Consider the following 16,734-nt stretch of genomic DNA (forward strand, 5'->3'; position numbering starts at 1 on the left):
AAGCATGCAAAACCTGAAGGGGATGAGGTTAAAAGTGAATTTAAATCCTCTTGATGCTATTAATAATACTAGTTATTCACATATAAATGGCATGCAAATATTATTATATAAATTGTAATTCAAATTAGAATTCTGGAAGAATTATATATATATTGCATGGGGCTAGATTAGTGACCTGGCAGTATCAGCAAAAATGGTGACACGTTTCAACAACAGTTCATTTTAAACTGGTCTTGGATACAGATGAAATTGGTGAATTTATTTGACACATAACATTCCCATCAAAGAATGTTGAAGTGATCTGTTATGAAAGACACAGACAGTGGTGATGAGGACACAGAGGACCACTCACGTCATCTTGTTTAGATTTCTGTATGCCACTACTTTTCTTCTCATCTTTTTTATCCGATGTTCCCTTTTTAGATGATGCTTTGATGTCCCCATCTTTTTCTGTTTTGGACATAACTTGTTTCTTGTTATTTCCTTGATCTTGTTTTTTTGTGTCAGTCTTAGTTGCAGGTAATTGTTGAGAGGGGCCCTTGGATTGTGGTGCCCCTTGTTTTACTGGAGAGAAAGGAACACTTACTTGGGCTCCAGCTGGCTTTTGCTGCTGAGGACCAGTTGGTCTCAGTGAAGCTTGCTGACTGGACCCTCGTTGCTGCTGCTGTTGATTGGCTGGGCCTGGTAGTCGGGGAGATCCAACGGATGGTGGCACAGGAGGAGTAATATCCCCTAAGCTCCCTGACATTGCTCTCTGGGTTTGGCATGTCAAACACAGCCATTCTTTCTTCTGAAAATAGAAAGCAAACATGCGATGAATATCTTGAAAGAATCAAGATAAAAAGGGCAATACAACTGAATACAAGGTGAAAGTGTCAATACTCAGATTATATGTAATTTATCACATCACTCATCCTTCACTGACATTCTCTCTTCCTCTCTCTGCCTTTGTAACACTGCTATTGTAATTCAAAAGGGATTTGGTCAAGCTGAGCAAGTAAGTGTAATTGGGTTGTGGCCAAGACTGTGACCTTTTCTCAAAGGCTTTGCCGACTCCCTTTAAAGTCAATGTGTTTAACACACACAATTATGTACCTTCTGATAAGTCCAGTAAAACACCCAAGCTTAGAATGATGGCTGATTCCACTAAATAAAGGTGGCCTCTGAGCATTTATATTACAGCATTTCATGAAATAAATTTAGAAGAGGTATATGATAATTTAAAAGATTTAGCTTCTTATTTCAAACATAATTATCCCAAATATATGTTGTAAAAACTGACTTTGCAGTACATACAGTAACATAACAGCAATATAAAGAACCTGACTTCATAAATCCCAGAAAGTAATATCTAAAATGATTATAGAGAGTGATTGTACAGTATAAGAAACTCAATTGCATTGGTGGAGCCAATAATACAATAAACCATCTACTGAATGCTCTTATATTTAATAGCCATGAGCCTACAGATAATTTAAAAACATTTAGGGCTTTATTTTAATGATCTAGGTGGAAAATCTAAAGTGCATGGCCTAAAAGCATCAAGAGTATGTCCGGATCCACGTTTGCTATTTTTAGAAGAATACGCTTTGCACCCCGGCGGATTTCTGCGGAATTATTTTGGGAGTATCCAGCGGAGTATAATAACTAAATCCTTAACATATGAGATAAAAAGTAATAAATTACTGAATAAAAACTGAATAAATTCAGATTTACACATTTACTCAAGTAAATAAGCAGAATTAATGACGGGCTAAAAATCTGCAGAAATCTGCGGAGTTTTGCGCAAAATCTGCACAAAATCTGCAGAATTCTGCGCGCGCAGATTCCGTGTGGGCCTAGATATGGGTGTGTTTTGAGCATAACGTGCATTGAACCAATCAGAGTCTCATCTCCCATTCACTTTAAGAGTCATTTGTGTCATGGCATGGCGCATTTAATATTTACATGGCGAACTTTGTAAGTAAAAAACTGAACGCTTCACTAGCAAGTAAACCGTTAAACAGACCATCTGCAGCACGAGGATATAGAATAAGCCTCTTTTATTCGGCCTCTTTACTCTCTCTTAAGTTTACTTTTACTCCTTTACCTTTGTGGAGTAAGGAAAGGTGGAAACTCACTCCACTGAAGACATCTATTAGCCTACATATTTAATTTAGTTCGTTAAGCGCAAAGAATCGTTTCAAAACTAATTTCCAGCAAACGAACAAATGAACAATAATAAGGAAGTGTGGTCAAAAAACGGAGTTGTATCCAAAACACATGTCCTATTCTTATGCCCCATATGGTGACGCATGCATCTCCAAAACCCAACAGGTGGACAAAACTTGTTTTTAATAAAACAAATATAAATATGCATATAATAAATAATACTGCTAATAACAATAAAACTATACAAATGCAAATTGTCATGAATAAACTGATGAAGCCTCCAGACATGAAGGCTTTTATATTTATGTAGAAAATATTAATTTCTGTAACATTTTAATTCTTTATTGTTTTTATATTTAAAGTTATTTGTGTATTGCTGTACATCCTGTGTGTTAGGCAAAGTGCATGCATTTTGGACCAACATAGGCGCATAAATAACACGCTCTGCGCTGGACTTTAGACCAGCTTTCGGTCTATTTCATTTCCTCAAAATAGCAACGGTTTAACAATGTGCCTTAACACACCTCTTTTTAGACCAGCTCACCCATGAGACCACAAAGTGGCGCAAATGGATTTGTTATTTAAACAAAGTGGCGCGAAACATAAAAAAATTAGGGTTGCGCTAATCTGAAAATAGCAACAAACTGCGCTATTCACGTGCCTTATTGCACCAGGTGTATTAAAGGGCCCTTAATGTCTACTGTCCTGAAGAAGCATGATAATACCCGTATGCATATACTGCACAGTATATTACAACCTTTCTGGCTACATTTAATTAGTCTCATGAGTGCAGGAATAAACTACAAAAGATCTACTAGCTCTATGTATAAAACTAAATGCATTTTCAGTTTGATGTCCTCTCTATCTTTTCTCGATTTTCTTGTCAGACTTTCACATTGCCTGGCATAGGGTTCTGCAGGTATGCCTGTGTTGGATTGTTTGCTTTGTTTTTCACTGAGATTTTTGACTCTGGTTGATAAACAAGCATTGCACCTCACAGCATTCTGTTCAGTGTACACTGATGCAACTGCTTGTACATATTTGGTGCAGATATAAGCATGCGTAAACTGTCACAACCTGCATCATATTGCTCACTCATGTAAACTGGCCTTAAACAGTATACAAATGTATACTGTAAACACAATACAAATGTATTGTATTTTGCCTAGGCAATACTATGCACATAGCTGTTCTGACAGATTTTAGGCTAATATGGTAAAGGACAGTTGCAGTTTTGGGTGCTTGCTTATTAAAAAAGACAAAGATTCCAATCCAATGATTCTTTGGTCCTTATATGATGCCTCATTAGACATCTCAAAGATATTTGCAATTAAACACAAAGGATTATTTCATAGAAATCAATAGTAATACACCCTATAAATATGAGTAAACTTGTAAATTCATATACTTTCCGAAGAAATTTTCCAAAACCAAACTGGTGGGTAGAGAAAAAAACGTTTTGTGCCAAGTAAACAGCTCTACTTTTAACAAAATTCTGACAAAATGAATGTGCATAGCTCTGCTTGACTGCTGGAGCGGGTCAGGATGAATTCTGGGGAGAGGCTGAGGAAAGGAAAGATTTCGCCATGCGAGACAGATGCCTTTTCTTTTTGATTCTGCGTCCCCCCAGTGCTCCACACTGAAGCTAAATATAAACAGGTGCAGCGCTCACTCAATGCTTGTGCAACGCTCACAAAATGCTCTGCCATCTGTGCCTTTCTGCTTTTTATATGCTGCGCTGAAGCGAGATGGACGTTGTGTGAGTGTAGTCATTTGTGAGGTGTGCTTTTAGCATAATGAACGAAGCAGAGGTAATGCAGTGTGTGCTCATGAAGAAAGCCCAAGAAAAATTGCAACCGAATTCCCATTCTAAAGCAAATGATCTGTGCAAACTGCAACTGAGACTGGCAAAATTTAGAAGAATGGCTGATTTCTGCTAGTTGCACGAAGTTCCATTCAAAACCAATTGGCTCAGCTTAAACGTGAGGTCTTTGGCTATACAGGTTAAATAAAGAGGCTCCCAAAATTGACCAAAAATTTGAATAACATACTACTGTTATAGTCGACGCAGTGGCGCAGTAGGTAGTGCTGTCGCCTTACAGCAAGAAGGTCGCTGGTTCAAACCTCGGCTCAGTTGGCGTTTCTGTGTGGAGTTTGCATGTTCTCCCTACGTTTGTGTGGGTTTCCTCCAGGTGCTCCGGTTTCCCCCACAGTCTAAAGGCATGCGGACAGGTGAATTGGGAAGGCTAAATTGCCTGTAGTGTATGAGTGTCTGTGTGTGGATGTTTCCCAAAGACAGGTTGAGGCTGGAAGGACATCCGCTGCGTAAAAACGTGCTAAATAAATTGACGGTTTATTCCGCTGTGGTGACCCCGGATTAATAAAGGGACTAAGCCAACAAGAAAATGAATGAATTAATGAATGAATGAACTACTGTTATATTTTGTAAGTATTGGGAAGCATGAAAACCTCATGCGCAATGTCTCTTGTCAATAAAAATGACAGTGTGTAACAGTTTTAAGTGAATGAAAACATTTAGCTGAGGGTTACATCTGAAAATGCACTGTTAAAAAATATAGATTTTTAATAAAAGATTTGACTCCGAGTCGTTATGATTCCTCATTTGTCTGAATTTTTTGCCTGTTCGTATCAATGTTGACACGAAATGATACCAATTAAGAACTGCCGGACCCAGTAAAATGTGAACCTTTCCTTTCAGACACTAGAAGACGCAAAGATTACTATGGCCAGACATGCGGTTGTGGGAAATAAAGGTTTAAAGTTCCTTTTCACAACAACACTACAGGATAGCCAACAGGGATGCAAGGGTTCTTAGTAAAAAAATAACTTATCCCGCTGTCCTCCCACGGTTCAGTGCGCTCTGTGATCCACGGTTCAGAATCTGCATTATTAATATTGGTTTGTTAATAAAAACAACTGCAACAAAGCTGTTCTGCTTTTTTACGCTTCCGATTACCTTTCCCATCCATTGCACATGCGAAGACCTGTCCAATCACCTCTTAGTGTGTAAATCTGTTGGTTGACATCACGTTTCCTCACGTGTCCATGTGTTTGTGTGTGTGTGTGGAGTTTCTGTGCGTTTCAGCATGGCAAGTGAAGGAGATACAGCGCAAATGCGCAGGTGAGGCCAGATCACTCAGTTTTAACAGACACTCTATATAAATTAAGAAAGGCACAAAAACATAACATATGACGATAGATAGCCTAGATCAGTGGTCACTTACAGGCCGATCGAGGCCAGTATACAGACCAAGAAGTGTCCCATATGGACGCGGACATACAACAGGTCTGTTACTTCAGTGCCGCTCACAACAGATCACTATACACTCTATTTTCTTCTCGATGTACTGAATGACGAGAGAAGAGCCGAATGCTCTATCTTTGCTTACATAACAGAGCTCTCCGGAATCATGATAAAATCATATAGAAATCATAAAAAATGTGTTGTTGCCTTGGTAATACAATCCTGATGTAAACAGAAATAATCAATACTTTAAAAGTGCTCAATTATCAAGATTTGTTGACAATTATGATCTGCGTAATTGGTCGAGACTGTTGAGCCAAGATGTAAAATGGAAAAAGGAGGAAATTAAGCTTATTTTCTAAAGCAATTTATTTGAACATACAATTTTTAAAATGCCCTACTTTAATTTAATTCATACGAGAAGAAGCCCTTTTTTAAATGTCTATAGACTGGCCAATGAAAACTGAATTGTGTGGAAGATTTCATGAAACATAGCAATGCATACAAAACACAAATTTTCAATAATTAGGTATTTATATGTCTGAAAACCTATTTATTTATTTATCTATTTATTTTTTTCTAATTTTTATTATTTTTATTTATCCCCTTTCTTTTTCATTTGTTCCTCTTCTCTTGTTATTTGTATTGATTTGTACTCATATGTATTTATGCTCTATATGTAATGTACATATGCAGATATTTGACTGGACTTGTGGATGGCATGTGTAGGCATAGATTTCTCATGGAGGAATATGATTAACATATCTGATTACAAATCTGAGTTGTGGATGTGCATGTGCATATGTATTTACATCTCACATATGTTTATTTATTATTATTTGCTGGGATGGGAGGGATATGGGATTTGTTCTTTAAAATGTGAAAAACTTTAAATAAAATATATTTTAAAAGAAATTAATGCGAGAAAATGCAGATCTACAGTCATATGTGTGAAGCTGTTGCATTGTCAGGTGTTTGTTAACCAATAAATATGCTTATTGTTCTTTGAATCGTTCTGTAGGTATTTTTTTTTTCTAAACATAGCACAAACCATACCAAAACCGTGACCCTAAAACCGTGATACATACTGAACTGTGAGTAGATTGAACCACTGCACCCCTTGTAGCCAACCGTGTGTTGTTTTTTTCCTGCCATTATTCTGATGATTGATACAATAATCTTTAATATAATTTTATATTAAAGGAAGAATCAGCAAATACTACAAATGCATGTACTTTGTCAGTAACTGTTACACATTTTGTATGAACCAGTTTCTTCTTCCTTTAGATCCTGTGTTTCTCCTTCCTACACAATGTAAAGTGTGATTAAAATGGTTACCTCAATTTCTGTAGCCTGCAAAATATGTATTCAATTGTGTGTTGTAACTTGTGATGTCTGACCTTGCATATATAGTATATACCTGTCCTAATCATACAGAATCTTTTCAAATGTAATGCTAGTAAAAAAAAAGGTCAGTCTGCATAGAAAGTATATGGTTTGAACATTTCAGCTATCTAATCATCTACATTGCCAGTTAACAGCATTAAAATGTTTCAAACTCACACACAGTAACTAAATAAGTAGGAAATGTTTGAAAATGTCTTCCAAGGCCACGTGAGATGATTTGCAAAATAATATTCAAGACATCAATTAGCTGCACTGCTGTGAACAACAAAAATGTTTGCTAGCATTATTTAGTTAATCCACAGGACCCGAATTAGCTAATTGCGTATCGGTGTTCCTCTCTGTGCATCTGATTTGAGCTCCCAGTTAATATCGTCTTTTTATTTTCATCAAACAGGTGCAGAAATGACTGTTTTGCTTTTTGTGATAAACCACTTTTCCAACAAGGCCCTGAAAGAGCAGGCTTGCAAAGTGTGTATTCACTTTTGAAAGGTTTGAACCTGGTGTGATGGATCTGTTGTTTTGTAAGTGTAAAATGCTGGCATCTGAACACCAACTATTTATATACTGTTCCACATTTTATTTTGATGGTGCGTTTGTTGAATTTAAGCATTCAACATTGGGATGTGAAAATAAGGGATATGCCCACCATAATAAGCCCCTATCCCCCCCCAATCCCCAATTACTAAACATGTCCATTTGGAGCTGTTTCATTGTAAATAAACAGTTAAATAGTCAGTAATATGTTTTAAAATTATTATTACCAAAAGAGAAATAAATATATAGATTAGCAGCTAACACATTAGCAAACAGTTCAGCTTATTAAAATTAATAGCTAATGACATAGAATCAAGCTATCAAATCTCATTAGCCGTTTCTCCACTGTATAACTTACCCATTCTGATTAAAGAGCAACGAATGAATCTCTCATTTATTAAGATTTATTTTATTACATTAAATAACAGGTGTCACTTTAAAAATGCACACATCTAACGTTATAATGAAAGCATTCGACTGCTTTGGATGGGCGACGGCACCTGTAATCAAAAGGAAATGGAATCGCGCCGTTTTTAGTATTTATTTATAAGTTTTTTCATTCCTAAACAAAGCGAAAGCACAGAAGACTCACGTTTTAGAGCAAGGGGTGACCCCTGGTGGTTTGGCGGTATGTGTTCCGTATAGTGAGGCTTGGCTGTTTAGAGAAAGACTGAAAATACGGGAAAATAACTTTACGTGATGATATCGGGATAGAACAGTAAAATACGGCAGAATCCCGGAAAAAACGGGAGGGTTAACAGGTATGCAACTAATTCTCATTAGACTATAAGTAGACTGTTAGGTGGGGGTTAGGGTTAGTATAAGTTGACATGTACCTACAAAGTTAGTCAGTTAAATGTCTGTTGAAGGAGCAGTATCAACAGATATTAAGCAGACAGCCTAATACTCAAATGGACCATCAAAATAAAGTGTTACCCATCATTTGTGTTTGATAATGTAATCCAGACCTATTCCCTAGCCCTAAACCCAATCATAACAGTAAATTATTCCCAAAACTATAGAGGAATTATGGTTGGAAAACAATCATGTAGAAGTGCATAGACTTAACCCTAAGCCTAAAGTTAACATAAACTGTAAACGTATCCTATAATTCTGACTGGCTGATTAGAATGTTGTTCCAGGATCAACATGGATGTTAATCCAAGAACACATCCAACTTGGTGAAATCAGTTTGGAGGAAAAGGACATCTTAAAATAAAGGCAAATTAATATAATGACAACAAAACAGCACACCAAGCTATGGTCTCTATTCACAAACCACTGCACATGGCTGAACAAACTAAAACAGAGGTGGAGAAATGAAATCAAGAGTGTTAGCATATCAGTTTATAGTCATTTAAACCCCGTAGTGAAGGTCAGAGAGAGGTGCAGCGCTCTTAAAAGATTGAGCTGAAGAGATTGTGGGTGTGAGGCATTTGCAGTGTTTTACATAAAACTCTGCAGTTCAACACCCCATGGGGAAAACACACGGGCCACATAATCAATCAATCCCACATCAAGCAGAGGGATTGAGAGAGAAAGAAATATGAGTGTTTGGATTTATCACAATTAGGTATGTTTATTAGAATTGATCACATGGATTATGAAGCAACGTTTTAGATTTGACTGCAGATTGATTCATATGAAGGAACGTACCAAGACTGACTGCAAATATTAAGCAACCGCATGAGAAAAATCTTCACAGATGGTGTTGCTTCTCTGCCATTTTTATATCGATAGGCAAGAAAAATTCACCCTTTCTCTCTACCAACATTTAAGGTAGCACGTCAGTCTAATACTGTGAAGGATTTGCATGCAGCATTTGCAAAGAAAAAGCTTGATGCATTTTTATGTAGCCTTTAAGTAGTCTACAGAGCGACATGCATTTGCATTATTATAAGAATAGCATTATAAGTCAAGCGGGTTGAAATGAATGCTCTCTCTTTCAAACCTGCTGTTTCTCATTTCCACAGCCACATGCAAAGCTAAATCGAGCACTAAAAGGCACACACCGTAAAACAATGCATAGAGCCAAACAGGCAACAAAGAAAACAGTTTGAATGGCAAATATCTGCTTTTGTGTTCTGACAGCGATTGATCTAAGAATAGCTGCAGAAAGGAGATTTTAGGCTAAATACATTAATGAAACAGCAAAATAAAAATACGGAACTGAAACCGAAAATTCTGAATGCACCTGGCTGAAAACAAAAACCGAAAATGCTTTGTAATAATTCGTATTAATTGTATTAATTAATTTCAAAAGACTTTTTAAATTTAGCTCAATAGTTTATTTTATAACTGATTTTACAAAACAGAAGCCAATAAAATAATTACGTTTTATTGACAATAAAATTGTATTTACAGCACAGTAGCACTATTGAACAGTCTCTGTGAACAGCGCTTTTTTTTTTAATTTACCAGTAAAGTCGTTCCGGACAGATATTTACCGGTATCACTGTATGAAAGGCGCTATGGACAAGAATGTTTACGTAATATTCACAGAGAGGAATACTGAGCTATTTTGAACTTTGACTGCATTAGGTAGTTGATGATGCTCTCTGCTGCTCTTGCACTTTGGTCGGCATGGCAATAAACCACTCTTGCTCATCAAAAGCCATTGAAATTAATTTTCATTATTTCAAGTTTCATTGCACAGCGCAGCGCTTTCCGCATCAGGTGTGAAAGCCATAGCATCTTTTTTGGGCTTATCAGTTTAGCAGATTTTCTCTTTGACATTGACTGAAACTTTCTGTTGTACACCATGGTATTAGTTCCATTACCAGACGCAAGCCTGATAAAGGTAACCCATACCGTACTGTACCCGTGGAAACGGGCGAAACCTTTGATGCATCAGTCAATAAATGCAGTAAAAACATACAAGAGGTCACTTGAACTCAGGCCGGCTTGGAACTTTAGGGTGGGCCAAGTGATATTCCAGGTAAGCCAAAAAATAAATAAATTATATATATATATATATATATATATATATATATATATATATATATATATATATATATATATATATATATATATATATATTTAGCATTGTTACAGTCACTTCAGTTCAATTTAGTAACTAACTATAAGCATTTTTCTTGCTATATGATTTATTGTTATGTCTACACATTACTAAATTTATCCATAACAGAGTTGACAAACTGTTTGTTCCCTAAGAAGTAAACCTTTATATATGTTTGGCAAAAGCTTTCTAAAAGATTAAATACACTTTCAATAAGATACTGGAAATAATTCTTTGAGTTTTATTCCTTAACCTTTTGAAATGTCAATTATACACCCAATAGAATCACCCATATTACTTTTAATGCATGTAATAACGTCTACAATAACTGTAACTAGCGTTGTCACGATGCTGGAATGTCCAAATTCAAGATGATACCTTGAAAAAATATCAACATTCCATACCCTTTTCAATATTTTGTGATTTTTAAAATATCTTAATATTTTTATTATTATTATTATTATTATTAATTGTTATTTTATGCACCAGAGCCAATATGTAAATTATTATTTTTGAATAGCAAATTTTTGAATAGCAGATCTATAGCCTATAAAAAAAAATTTCAGCATTAATTTCACATTTAACAGGTTTTAATCGACGCACAAATGGGGTTTAGCATGCTTTACCATAGCGCTCAATGTGTGTGCGTCGGCCTGCTCGCTAAAACATCTTAAATTATTAATATTTATTCAATATTCATTATTGAATCCTGAATCGTTAATATTGTATTGCACTACTGTTAAGCACAACAGTAAACATTAACAGTTTAAGACATTAGTATATGTTTTTGACGTTTTCCCTTGTCAAAAGATGTTTTTTAAAGATCACGGTCACATTGTATGCTGCTTTCTCAGTTTTAAACACATCGCAAAAAAAATTGTTGTTATTTGATGTGGGACCAGAGTGGACCTACTGTAGCTCCTCACTGTGGAGCCGGGCCTGCTTAAACTGCTTAATGAAGAGCAATGTAATCATAATGGTGCATTTTAGTTCAAAACTGCTGACATGTTAATTACATTCACAGGGATTCATTTCAATATTGAAATATTAAAATCCTGGTGATTTAACTTTTCAGGTCTGACCTTTTCAGTCAAAACCGCTTTGATTGGTGCATATATTCCAGGCAAACAGAGCCATCTACAGCCTAGCAAATTGAATTAGCTCATCACAGTCAGTATAAGATTTACATAAGACAATCTCTTACATAATCTCATGCTGTCTGCTTTGTGTATCAGAAATCAAGACTGTGATCATAAGCAGAATCCACAGAAAGGCACCAGAGCATCTTAAAGAATTAAACAGATTGGATGTAGCAGCAGAGATTTCTTTAGTACAGTACACCCAAATAAGATTATATTTTTTTCTAACATATTATTACATAAGAGAGATCCGATTGGACAGCAATGAAACATGCCAGGCCATTTAAAAATCAAGATCTATATTTTTCATTACTGTTGCTGCAAAGCTTAGGGATTTGAACAAAGTTGCGAGCATTAAACTTTGCGAGCACAACTCATCCTGCACTGACATGAATGATAGCTCAAATTATTTGTCTTGTTGATGAGAGGTCTGCTATTATTTATACTGGACTTATGCTTTTTGGCAGGTCATAAAAGTGCTCCATGATGTGAGCCATATCCAACACTAGAATTGTGTTCCTGGGGGTAATCACCTAGAAACCAATCCAGACACCCTAACAACTGCATAGCAACATATCAAAAATCTCTCAAAACCTCACAGTAACCAGTACTCTAATTCAATAGCATTTATTGTGACAAAATATTTACAGTGCTCAGCATATATGAGTACGCCTCTCACAAATCTCACATTTAAATTAATATATTCTATTGGAGGTTTTACAATATTGTGTTTGTGCATATACATTAGATTAGTCAGTACTGAAGCCAAATCTGGAGCTTATCTAACAAAAAAACTTAAAATTGTGGTCCAAAAAATAGGTAGCCAAATTAATATGTCAGTGAAAAGTATGAAATAAAAATTGAACATAAAAATATAGAAAATTTTAATGAATTTTAATGTATTATCTCTCCATTCCTAAAGATGTTCGGTGACTAAAATATTATTTTAATACATTTTTTAGATTATTAAATATGTTTTGTTCAAAAGCACTATGATATATTACTCCTATTTACGGAGAAATGTAGATTTCAAATAAATATTGATTATTAAATGTTTGATTTTATTGCATTTTGTTGTTTATTGAATGTTTGCTAAATATGGCTTATTAAATATTGCTAGTTAGATGTTTTTGAACTTTATTCATCACATTTCTGTTTATATTTTTATTGTGAGTATTTTTTTAAAGCAGCGCAACTGTTTTCAAATTAAGAATAATAATGTTTAATGTTTATTGAGCAGAAAAGCAGCATGTTAGAATGATTTCTGAAAGATCACGTGACTGGAGACTGGAGGAATGATGTTTTGCATCACAGAAATCAATAGCAAAATAACATACAGTACTGTTCAAAGGTTTTACAGCATTCATTTACTCACCAAGGATGCATGTAATTGATCAAAAACTCAAAGAAAAGGGTAAATTGGTAAAATAGCTGTATAAAATTATTTTTAAAATGCAACATATTTATTTTCTTTGGGTTTTCCAACCAGATCATAAATATGGTACTACTACTATTTTTTGTATTAGTGTTGTCACAATACTGGAATTTCCAACTTTAATGTGATACCTTGAAGAATATCAATATTTGATACCATTTTAGATACCGCAGGGAACAAATTCCAAAACATTAAAAGTATGCAGCTGAAGTAAAAAAAAAAAAAAAGGGAAAAAAATAAAACATACACTGACTGGCCACTTTATTAGGTATACCTCTTCAGCAGCAGTTCTGTGAGCATAAAGGTCTTGTTGATGCCAGAAGTCAGAAGTTAATGAGCAGGCTGGTTTGAGCTGATAGAAAGACAACAGTAACTCAAATAACCAGTCATAACAACTGAAGTATGCAGAAGAGCATCATTGAACACACAACACATTGAACCTTGAGGCAGATGGGCTACAGCAGCAGAAGACCACACTGGGTGCCACTCCTGTCAGCTAAGAACAGGAAACTGAGGCTAAAATTCGCACAGGCTAACCAAAATTGCACAATAGAAGATTGGATAAACATTGCCTGGTCTGATTAGTCTCGATTTCTGCTACCACATTCGCATACCTGGGTCAGAATATGGCATCGACAACATGAAAGCATGGATCCATCTTGCTTTGTATCAACGGTTCAGGCTGGTGGTGGTGGTGTAATGTTGTGGGGGTATTTTCTTGGCACATTTGGGCCCATTATTACCAATTGAGCATCGTGTCAACACCACATCCAACCTGAGCACTGTTGCTGACCATGTCCATCCCTTTATGACCACAGTGTATCCATCTTCTGATGGCTAATACCAGCAGAATAACACGCCATGTCATAAAGCACAAATCATCGCAGACTGGTTTCTCGAACATGGCAATGAGTTCCCTGTACTCAAATGGCCTCCACAGTCACCAGATCTCAATCCAATAGAGCACCTTTGGGATGTGTTGGAACGGGAGATTCGCATCATGAATGTGCAGCCGACAAATCTGCAGCAACTGCGTGATGCTATCATGTCAATATGGACCAAAATCTCTGAGGAATATTATCAGCACCTTGTTGAATCTATGACACAAAGGATTAAGGCAGTTCTGGAGGCAAAAGTGGTCCATCCTGGTACTAGTAGGGTACCTAATAAAGTGGCCACTTAGTGAATAATGGTTATATCAGGTACATCAGTCCAAAAGCCAATAAATTACAAAAAAAAAAAATAAATAGTGCAATCTCATCTTATTTTCTGATCAAAACAAAAGTGTTAAAATCCTTATATTATGTGTGTTTATCTCGCTGCTGGTGAGAAGAAAAAGTGCAAAACAGCAAAGCCAGTATCGATACAAACCAAAACCAAGATTGAATAATTTTAAATATTTCAGATTTGATATTAAGTGATGTTTTTGAAAACACTATTACATATTGTCAGAAAAGTGGCTAATACAAGCAAATTCATAGTACTTCATTCATATGAAAACATGCCATTTTTAAAAAGGAGGCATGACCCTAAACCCCACCCCTAACCCTCATTGAGGTATAAGCAAACTATACTAAAATGTACGAACGAGATAGTACACATTAATGTGATTTGGCCATTAAATAATAAAGAAAAACAGTTGCCATGAGATTGCATTGAATTTTTAGCATCATTACTCCAGTATCACTGTCACATGATAATTCAGAAGTCATTCTAATAAGCTGATGTGCTGCTCAACAACATGTATTGTTTTAATGACTCTTTGACGAATAGGAAGTTCAAAAGAGCATCGTTTATCTAGTTAAAAGTCTGTTCTCAGTAAGTGCTTTACATGAATCAGGTTTGAAGACAGGAGTCACTCAGAGCTCTGCACTATTGAACTGTACTTTCATTAAGAGAGGAATCAGAGCCGTCTCTCGGCGGGGTTCAGGAAAGTGGTGGGTCAGCAGGATTGATCCACACTGTGAGCTGTGCTGAATCACCCTCTGACCAAACACCTGTCCTTCAGCCTGAGCTCTGCTTGCATGACAAAGCATGTGTGTGTGTGCTTGCATGGACATTCACTGGAGATCCATGTGATGTTGCGGCTCCGCGCGTGGCTCACCATGTGAACATTACTACTGCTATTGGACGTCTGACATTTTGATGTCTAGCAACGTGTATGTAAAGTAGTGTTTGCACCATACTGGAAAAATATACGATATTGTTTTTGAGTACTGTGATGATGTTTCTTACACTGTACACTTTATCAAAGGAAATAAGTGTAGTTAACTCAAAATTGACTGAAAGTTAACTCTACTTATTTGAAAAGAGTTTTAAACTAGGTGTTGAAGGTAATGAGTTAATTAAATATCTCATCACTTCCACTTAAATGGAGTAAGTTTACAGTACTCATATAGGTTAGGGTTTTTTTAAACTCAAATGGTTTGTTGCAATCGATTTCCTCAAACGGTTTGAGTTGCCTTAACTTATCGGGTATCACAGTCCTCATTTGGTTTGAGTTCTCTTCATTTATTGGGTTTTACTGTGTTCAAATTGCTTTGTTTACTCAAATGGATTAAGTTCACAGTACTCATTAGGATTAGTTTTTGAACTTAAATGATTTGCTGCAATCGCTTTCCTAAAATGGTTTGAGTTACCTTAACTCTTTGGGTTCTACAGTGCATGATATAACATTCCTCATTTTATTAGCTGTTTTTAAATCAGTTATTTATTTAGTTATATTAAAACAAACAGGTGTATTTTTATGATTTTACATTTAGTCTTGAAAACACTATGACTGAGCAGCTACTGTGGAGGCGGAGATGAAGATAGGTTTAAAGATTGGTTTAATTTAGGTCAAAAATAATGCATATATGATAGTTTTGCGATATATTGTGCAGGCCTAAGGCAAAGTTAATTAAAAATAGTGTTTTTAGTATGATATAAAAAGCAACGTTATATAAAATAAAATAATTATTCTATATAACACTGTATTATTACATACACTTAAAATAATATATATATATATATATATATATATATATATATATATATATATATATATATATATATATTTATATATATATATATATATATATATATATATATATATATATATATATATATATATATATATATATATTTATATATATATATATATATATATATATATATATATATATATATATATATATATATATATATATATATATATATATATATAAATATATATATATATATACACATATATACATACACATACATACACATTTGACCCCATATCTTACCGCAAGCATTAGATTTTCTGGAACTTTCCTTCATGTTATTGCATGCATTGGTTTCAGTTGAGTTCATATTGTTTTTTTACATGATACAAAAATAAAAACTTTTTTATTTGTCATATATTTTACTTATACTGCATGTATGTTAGGTGACGCAGTGGTGCAGCAGGTTGTGCTGTAGGGTTTCCCCCACAGTCCAAAGACATGCAGTACAGGTGAATTGGGTAAGCTAAATTATCCGTAGTGTATGAGTGTGAATGAGTGTGCATGGATGTTTCCCAGAGATGGGTTGCAGCTGGAAGGGCATCCGCTGCGTAAAACATGCTGGCGGTTCATTCCGCTGTGGCGAACAGATTAATAAAGGGACTAAGCCGAAAAGAAAATGAATGAATGTATGTATGTTTATCAGTACTGTATGTATCAAAATGAAACTCAAGACTAGGTTAAATATTACCCAAAAATATTTAACCTGGTCTTAGGCTTCTTTTTTCATACCAACTTTCATACCTCAGTTATTTTAG

General features: G+C 35.2%; 1 protein-coding gene across 2 annotated transcripts in view; it reads right to left on the reverse strand.

The window, feature by feature from the left end:
• Nucleotides 1-16,734, reverse strand: part of bsnb (bassoon (presynaptic cytomatrix protein) b) — a 187,288-nt gene that overhangs the window by 19,688 nt on the left and 150,866 nt on the right. Inside the window, exon 4 of one of the 2 annotated variants that reach the window (XM_073917005.1) lies at nt 587-790. In XM_073917005.1, the coding sequence (XP_073773106.1) occupies nt 587-790 (204 nt within the window). Of the gene's footprint in view, nt 1-352; nt 791-16,734 lie in introns of both variants that reach the window. The other variant, XM_005155903.6, reaches the window with a different exon arrangement.

Source organism: Danio rerio, chromosome 11, assembly GCF_049306965.1.
Source record: "Danio rerio strain Tuebingen ecotype United States chromosome 11, GRCz12tu, whole genome shotgun sequence".
Lineage (NCBI taxonomy): Eukaryota > Metazoa > Chordata > Actinopteri > Cypriniformes > Danionidae > Danio > Danio rerio.